The sequence below is a fragment of the Coenobita brevimanus genome, chromosome 100 (genome assembly GCF_032717465.1).
Source record: "Coenobita brevimanus isolate Jiangsu-jjx chromosome 100, ASM3271746v2, whole genome shotgun sequence".
NCBI classification, from domain to species: Eukaryota; Metazoa; Arthropoda; class Malacostraca; order Decapoda; family Coenobitidae; genus Coenobita; species Coenobita brevimanus.
This window is the reverse complement of record NC_137053.1, coordinates 5941162-5950000: the sequence shown is the minus strand read 5'-3', so window position 1 is coordinate 5950000 and position 8839 is coordinate 5941162. Positions and strand designations below refer to the sequence as shown.

General features: G+C 43.7%; 1 protein-coding gene across 1 annotated transcript in view; it reads right to left on the bottom strand.

Annotated features, from left to right (window-relative positions):
- LOC145414548 (uncharacterized) overlaps nucleotides 1-6473 on the bottom strand; it is a 17286-nt gene extending 10813 nt beyond the window's left edge. The window contains exon 1 of the mRNA XM_080284068.1: nucleotides 6263-6473. Within this exon, the coding sequence (XP_080140194.1) occupies nucleotides 6263-6473 (211 nt within the window). The remainder of the gene's footprint in view (nucleotides 1-6262) is intronic.
- Nucleotides 6474-8839: the final 2366 nt, after the last annotated feature.

Genomic DNA, 8839 nt, shown 5'->3' with positions numbered 1-8839 from the left:
CAGGTCGTATTCTAGGGGGAAACTGAGACTTGGAAAAAAATTGTCTTCCTTATTGGCCCTCGTGCAGCTGATAGACATGTATTTAATCCGTTTTCTTCCCAGCCTCCCCTCCTCCTCTTCCCCTCCCCTCCTGTTCGCAACACCCCTCCCCCCCAAACACTTTCATCTAAACCCCTAGTCACTAAGTCAAATGAAAATGATGAGACAGTTCTTCGCTGGAATCACCTTCGCTATAGAAAGTCAAACGGTCATCTAACCCTCTGGCTAAAATGAGATCTTCACTTTAAAAAATAATTCGTCTTAAGATGGAGCAAGAAAACTCCAATTCCCCAAGGCAGTATCATATAGAATTGGTTATAGATGAGGATGGTGTTTATGGTGGCAGTAACGTGTAAGAATAACAGTGGTGACGGTGATACTATGGGTAACTTGGAGAAGGTTTATAAATAAGGTTAGTACCGTTGCACAGCTCACTGCATCCCATTCACTCATCTCTGTCTCCCCTACTCTAACTCTTCTCCCTCCTCTCAAACTCTTCCCCTTCTCTTTAACTCCTCCCCCTGCTCTTTAATTCTTCCCCCTTCCTCTTAAGTATGCCTCTCTTTTCTTTAACTCTGCCTTGGCTTCTAACTCTGCCCCCTCCTCTCTAACTCTGCCCCTCTCCTCTAATTCTGCCCTTTAACTCCGCCCTCTCCTCTCTAACTCTATCCCTCTTCTTTCACACCCTGCCCCATTCTCTTAAACTCTGCTTTCCCCATCTGTCTGTCTGTCTGTCACTCTCTCTCTCTCTCTCTCTCTCTCTCTCTCTCTCTCTCTCTCTGTCGTCGTCGTCCTTAATCACTTCTATTTTTTCCTCAATCACTCCTCTCACCCTCTCTTCTCACCACGTCCCTCCTCGGTCGAATTCCCGCTCTAAAATTACTGAGCCATATAAATCAGAAGCACGCCTTTCTCCCGCCATTTTCTGCAGAGTTTCAGAGCACATCCGCCACAACTGAACAGACAACCTACACAGACACTTTCCTAGTAATCGGAAATCCCGCCAAAAATTGTGTGCATGGCGACGTACTTAACCGAGCGATCATGATGTGAGAAACTGATGGCACGAGACCAGAAAATTGGTTTAAGGTTCCGAGGCTTATATTGGACCATAATCTTTCGCTGGCTTGGGAGATTTCGTCACACTTTTCTTGAGCGGTTTTACTTATCACTTACTATTCTGTATGAGCCTCTTCAATTAGATGATGTATTCTTATTTCATATGTACTCTCTTCAGATGACGGTGTTCAGTGTAAGAGAGGTTTTTCATTCAGGGGGGTGAGATACAGCTCTTACTAACCTCTTCACTACAGCAAGGTTTCCACTTACTAATAACATCACCTGGAGATAGAACAAATACTGTAAATCAATTGAAAATGTCACCATCCTGGCTCAGTGGGTTAAAAATTTATATATAGCATGCAGAACTATCAAATTGTAATCCACTAAATGAATCGCATGGGAAGAAGTGCTATGAAGTTTCCTACGCCACTTTTCATACGCCACTGAGAGTACAACTACTACATTGACGGGGTGAATGGTCGTACAGGCGGGGACAATAGTTCGCCTCTGTTCCACTGCGTCAACTTCACAACTGTTTTTGGCATGTCCGTAGTCAGTTACTTTCCTGTCTAGCATTTATGGGCAACAAAACATACTAAATCTCTCTTGGCATGGGAAATTTAACTAGCAGTGAAAGTGGGAGGAAGAGATAGGAGAACTTTTATCTTAACTGTACGCGTTATACAGTAAGTTTCACGCATGGTCAGCACTCATGGAACTGGGGACAGATAATTGTAGTTCACCTTACTGAAATCTCATGTGAAAGAAGAGCAGGTGGTTCACTGGTTTGTATGTCCTGCTGGCAAATGGAAGAGCATGAATACGATCCTGGGCCTGATCGGACTCTTGGATAAAATTTGTTTTCCCCTGGTCCCTGTTCGCCCAGCAGTACTAACCATGCCATAGTGAGTAGCATTCGAAAGGATGATTTGACCTTCCGATTCTTCTCTTTATTGACTCATAATCGATTGGCTTTGCAGACGGACGGAGGTTCAAGTCTACACAAGATACACGTAACGTAAATAATTATTCATTTCATTATTTATTAAGTAGTTATTAAATCTAGAAGTAAAATAACATGTTAAAACTGTGCTGTGGACACACAAGAAAACAGAGAACTTTGATACAACATGGAATCACTGTCACAGATGATTCATATAAAGTCTGGAAGTAAAGTGAAATATTGATGTTCTTGGATGATAAGGAAAGTGAAAGAATTAAGATACATTACACGGAAAAACAGTAATGGATGATGCCTGCTGATAATGCGACAAAAAGCAGCAGAGGCCAGCCAAGCGTGCTGAACATTGCTACCTTGGGGCGAAGTTTCTCTTAGCTAACTAAACTCGTCCCACCAGCCAACAAAAGCTCTTTCTCCTCTTCCAGTCATCTCCCCCAGCACAGCCACTGCTTTCTCTTCTCGATTAATCTTCGGTGTTTCATTAATTCCTCCTCTTTCGTTACCGATTTTCATTTTTTCCTATTGTCATATGCAAGCAGACTTTCATTTCTTCCCTTCTCGTTTGCACGGACTTCTGCACGTGTTTATATCCTCATTCTGTACTCATAAATCTTAACTCCCACTGTGCGCCTTAATCTCATACTACTTCATTATTTCATCTCTCTGGTAACGTTGACAATATGCAGAAAAAGACAGCAGTTACGAAATTTATTTAATGTGTGAGTGCACGCTTTGACTGGGAAGGGACGCTCGGATAATACAGGTTTTATATATATATATATATATATATATATATATATATATATATATAATAGAATGTTCCCATGAGAAATTTCTAAATATATATCGAAGCAGATTTTTGTCATTTTCCTCAGATAGTGCCGATGTTTTTGAAAGCGTATTAACGTAAGTCTCGCCTAGCGATAAAAATCAGTGATGATACGCACTTGTAGCAGCTCAATGGCTGTTAAAAAAAAAAAAAAGAAGATGAAGAAGAAGAAATGATGATGAAAGAAGAAAGGAAAAGAAAAATCACATTTATGAGTATACTGACGTCATATTTGGAAGGGGAGAAAGCTTGCCTAATATTTCACACTGGTCACTCGCTTACACTTCAGTTTCTTCCTTTGGTAAATATTGCTAAGCTGAGAAAAACTTGAATTCTCTGCTCATAGATGCTTCTCTTTGTTGCATCTGGGAGGAAAGTGATGGACATGCCCTAAGTGTGAAGTAGACACTGTAAATAGTAGGCAACTTTTCCTCAAGACTCATTCAGAACTCATTGGATTAACATCGTAGAGAAAGCTGGAATGAGCGAAATTAAACGGTAGCCTACTTGTACACTAAATGTGAAGTGTAAATACAGTGCCTTCCTAAGCAGCATTGTTCACTGCGACTGGGCGTGAGTGAAGGTGGAGTGACTTGGCAACTTCACGCTAATGACTGTGCTGACAGACTTATGGCACACTGAGTGAAGGCGGGCCACGGAGGTTTGTAACACTTATGCTCTGTGGCTCACTCTCGACTCGATAACGTCGCCTGCGTTATACGGTGTAAACTAAGAGTTGTTCTGATCATAAGGTGGGTGTTATTGCCATTATAAACGTTCTCGCTCGATGCCGAATCAAATTTGGTATTAGCTGAAGTAAATTAGTAGAAAACACACGACCATGATATTAAACATCGTGACAAGACGTAAATGACAAATGGCTGGCTGGCAAGACGTTTCCTTGAGCAGGTATTCCACCCCCCTGAAAAAAGAAAAGAATGAATGGGTAGATAAATGAAGCTGATATCCAGTTTCTTCCAATGCATTCAGAGAAAAAAATTGTAACTGCATACCCAATCCCTCGATGGGCATGCCGATTTGAAAGACTTACATATATTACTATTTCAGAAAAGAAGCTAGTATCCCAGTGCAAAAGTCACATGATCGCAGTGGTGGCATATGTGAAAGGGTGATATCCCAAGACAGCTTCAATGAGTCGTAATAGTAGTAGTAGTAGTACCGTAGTAGTAGTCTTAGTAGTAGTAGTAGTTGGAGGATGGAAGCCCATTCTACAATATGTACAGAACTCAGATATCAAAGCCATATCTGCCTTCCTCCCCTATTTTGTGTCTTGTAAAACTTTTTGGAAAGGGGATGATCATCTAAATCATTACGATGAAAAATTTTATATAGTGGAAGACATTATCAAGGAACCAGACGAACTGACCTGAGAGGTTTCGTTGAAATACATGTGCTCACTTTCCCCTGTTTCTTATCATTTTTATTTTTGGGAGGGAGTTGACCGCCCCATGAATCATTGGAGGGCCACGCTTCCCAAATATTGCATTATTCACGACAGTCTATAGTGCAGGTACTAAGGTATCAAAACCATATCTGCCCTCATTTTACTATTACTGAGAATTTTTAATTTGGTGACGAAGCTGACCCTCCCCTCTAAAAATTATGGTTGGACCTTCGGAGCAACGAGACTAATTCGCTTGGGAAGTTTCATTCAAATAGCCTTAGAAGAGTAAAGACACAGACGATACATAGGCGCGCGTGCGCGCGCGCGCACACACACACACACACACACACACACACACACACACACACACACACACACACACACACACACACACACACAGGCTGAATTTAGCTCAGCGGTATATGGCAAGTTGCTGAAAATGATACTGTCCTGCTTCCCAGGATAGATAAAGAAAAAGAAAGAAAGAAATAAGGCCTCTCTTTGAGAAATCACTGATATGCTAGTCGACTATTCGTTGCAGAGGACTCATGAAAAAATACTGTGAACGATCTGTGAAAAGCACGGAGATGTCTGTGCACTTGTGCCCTTAAATCGTCCGGAAGAAAAAGTATGCCTTCCAGTAAGGTAGTGATGTTCATATCTTTCAGAGAATTAGTTGGTTTCACGGTAGAGATGCTACCTCTCACATGGAGGGTTCAGGATCAAATGCACGTGAAAACACAGAAAACACTTGAGAAAGATCCACGTGATCGACTTTACCCACGTATAGTAAACGCTTTCCTTTAAAAAAAAAAAAAAAATCAAAGTAAAACAATCTCTTTTGGCAGCATCCCCCATTTGCAATTGAAAACAAATGGAAATTCTCTCGCCTTGCTGTGCCATTCACTGTAGTGTGATATTTTACAATTATTAAACAAAGGAGAAAACATGAGGGAAAGAAGCTTGTATCTCGTCTAACGTACTCCTTCTCTTTCTCAAGGAACTGACACAAATTCTTAAGTAAAAAACAGGATTTTGCCGTTTTCGCTAAACATGGTGAGACAAAAATAGGAACACTGACACTTGAGTCAGATTACAAAATGGGTGAGAAAGAGGTGGGATTTTACGGTCTTTGGCTGTACTCGGTATTGTTTTGAAATTTTAGGGATGTTGGCTTCAAGGAAAATTTACAAACACGTTGGCGTTAGATTCGTCAATGCACTTATCTTCTCGGTCACGTGGCTATGTCAAGGCCATTGCTTACCTCCTTTCCACTGTAACTACACAAAGTAAAGATGTGTTGTGAGAGAGGCATGCATCATGTCCTTCTTATGGTTACTCTCTCTCTCTCTCTCTCTCTCTCTCCTTTCCCACACTCCTATTTCCCACAATCCAAATGCCTTAGAGGCTTGTTGTCTCTCCTACATGCCCATTCATTCAGTATACTATCAACCTACTCTGCAACTCCACAGGAATTGCTATCCAGGCGTGACATTGCGAGGGATTAACTGAAGAGAAGATCCACTGCAGGTCCATGCATTGGCTTCTTATAGTGGTCCCAGGCACAAACGAGACAGCAGGCCTCTCCCATGATAGGAACATGCACATCAGTGCCTGTCTTCACACTGGAAGGATGCCCCAAGATCCAGGTCAAGACTGCGTCAGTGACCCTGTAAAGGGATTGGAAATACTCTTGGGTGTCTATCTTCACAGATATGGCCACGAAGAGGTGGCTCAGGGCTTTTGCCGCACTCAGAGTGGCAGCCATAAATAGTGCTTTTCTCTAACTCTGTCGTTCCCTCCCTGTCCCTAACTGTATCAGTCTCTCCCTATCTCGAACTGTCATTCCCTCCCTCACTCCCTCATTCACTCACTCGCTCACGAAGTTAGTACTTTCATGAAGAATGGTCCAGGACTTATCGAGAGAATGTTTGGAAAGCGAAATTTTGCACAATGGTAGACTTACCCATGTGCCAAGTTTCAGGCAGAGGCACCCCCGAGGGCCAGCCCCTGGGTGTCCCGCCAAAACTTTTGAGCAGGGCCAGTTTTCTGCCCAGGAATACCATATTTGCGCAATAGTAAAGCCTCGCTCGCACCAGGTTATAAGCATTGTGGGACTCCCTAGGGCCATTCCTCAGAAGGGGATTGGCCCCCGGTGGTTTGAAGGTTTCAGCCATGGTTATGCATAGCCAGTTTTTAAACAAAGAAAATGAAATTTCGCAGACTGATAAATATTCACCCAGACCACGGGTTGGAAAGGGTTGAACCAAGAAAGGTCACCCCACACGGTGGTGGTAGTGGTGGGCCCCAGGGTCCCAGCAAAGCCACTGTGGACAACCAAAGTTTTTAACCTAGGGACACGAAATTTTGCATATTTTTGGTGCTTACTCTTGCCATGTTTTAGGCAGAGTGGGACCCCCAATGACCACCACCCCTCACAGGCAGGTGGCCTCCAGAGGGGCCAATGCCATTTTATATCAGCGGTCAAAGCTGACAGGTCTATAAGTGGTACACCAGGGAGATTATTTTTTTTTCCTCCTTCAAGGAAAGTTTGAATATCTGCATTTGGAGAGCTCTGAGTGTTTTTCCTGTGAAATATAAAGTTGCTCATTGTCATGCTGGAGCAAACCTAGTTCATTTGGGTCCTTCTAAACAGGGAGGAACACACAAAGTACGCTTCCAATATACTCTGGTAGCACAAGGAATACACACAAACTCCGGATGGCTATGGTACAGGTTTATGATTATTATTATTGACCCTTTATACAACCTAGGTAAATGGAGTGAATGACAAAAGACGAAGGGAGGAAAATGGCCAATTTAGGGTGTGGGGTCTCAATCTGAGGGTTTGGAGAGAAGCTCTCACTTCCTTCGTACTGGACATCATCACCAGGACTACGCACTGGAAAGTAAGGAAATCCGGGGATCAAGTCTACGTCTGTACGTGTGGGTGTTGTGGTGTTTAAAGTAAGATAGGATACTGGTAAAGCCCGCACGGAGAAACTGTGACTGGCTCCGAAGGGGAGGAACCCGATGTCTTTTTCTTTCTACAGACCTTGTGGAGGAGAGACGTAAGTGTGCTTTGTTTCCAGAGTGGCCACGTGGGGAAGCTAGAAGAGGCCCGAGAAAGCCGGGACAACTAGGTAATCTACTGTTATCCCTGGGATCTCCTTTCCCGGTGTAGGGGGAAGGGAACTGAGGAAGAGTGAAGGGGGGAGTATATACGAGAAGGGGATCCACTCCGAGGGCAGCGGTATCTGGTGGCAGTTGGTCCGAGCCCGGGGCACATCATGGCTCCTCCGGGGCTCAGTCACCCCTAGCAAGTTCAGCAGTTGAAGAGGGGTGTCGGGACTCCTGCGTAGGACCGTGTCTAGTTAGTCCAGAGGCTGAACTGCATCTGGCAAGTCCAGAGTAGCTGGACCGTGTCTAGCAAGTCCAGGAGGTGTACATCGCTTCTAGTAAACATATGAGAGTCGCCACTAGCAAACCCAGTAGCAGAGAAGCATCTAACTTTCCCTGTAGTGCCGCCCCTAGCAAGCGCTGGATTGGAGATCTCCGGTCACCAACAGTACTTGGGGATCGGCCTGTGACAGCAGTTGGGCGACGGCTCAGAGCTAGGCTTGCCCGTAGCTGTGCATGTGTGCTGCTTGAGCCCCTCTTGTTCGGGCATTCGTATTGTAGCTATCCTGGCTGTAGCACCTGGCTGCTGCTGGTGTTTTTCTGTGGAGTGCTGGTTTTCCATGGCAGTGGCTGAAGTAGAGACTGAAATGAGTCTCGTCCCGGGCACTTTACTCATCTTTAAATTTTGAGTTGATTTAATATGTCAGCTGTTGCGTCAGCTAATGCGCAGTTGTCTATTAGACAATTTTTAAATTCCGCCATAATTAGGCATTTTAGCAACTTTCTTATGAAATACACAGTTGCTCAGCTTAAATTTTGAGTTGATTTAACATGTCAGCTGTTGCATCAGCTGATGCATGCTACAGTCCATGAAGATAGTCTCTTCTTGTGTGTGTGTGTGTGTGTGTGTGTGTGTGTGTGTGTGTGTGTGTGTGTGTGTGTGTGTGTGTGTTTGTGTGTGTGTGTGTGTGTGTGTGTGTGTGTGTGTGTGTGTGTGTTTAACCTTGTTATGCAGCGTATTCTGAGTCCCGACTTCTCGGGTTCAGGTACGGTGCCACCTTGGATTCTTTGTTGTCGACCGGGTCAGTCACAGGCAAGGAAGGGAAGTCCAAACACAACTGGTCAAAGGCGCACTTATCTATTAACAATAGGGAACTAAACACACACCCGTGATCAAAACTATGGGATATATAATACCCAGATAATCTCAGAAGGCTAGCCTTACAATAAATATCTCCACCTAGTTCAGCGAGTTTGACCTTTACACAGTATTCTACTTTTCCTTACATAGGATAATTTCCACACACTGTCGTACATATGGTTCACACTATACACCAGGTAAGCTTGGTCCCAGGTATATAACAAAGACAGTCAAGTATATGTGTGTACCCAAATGCGTGACATAGACGACAGTATATACTCA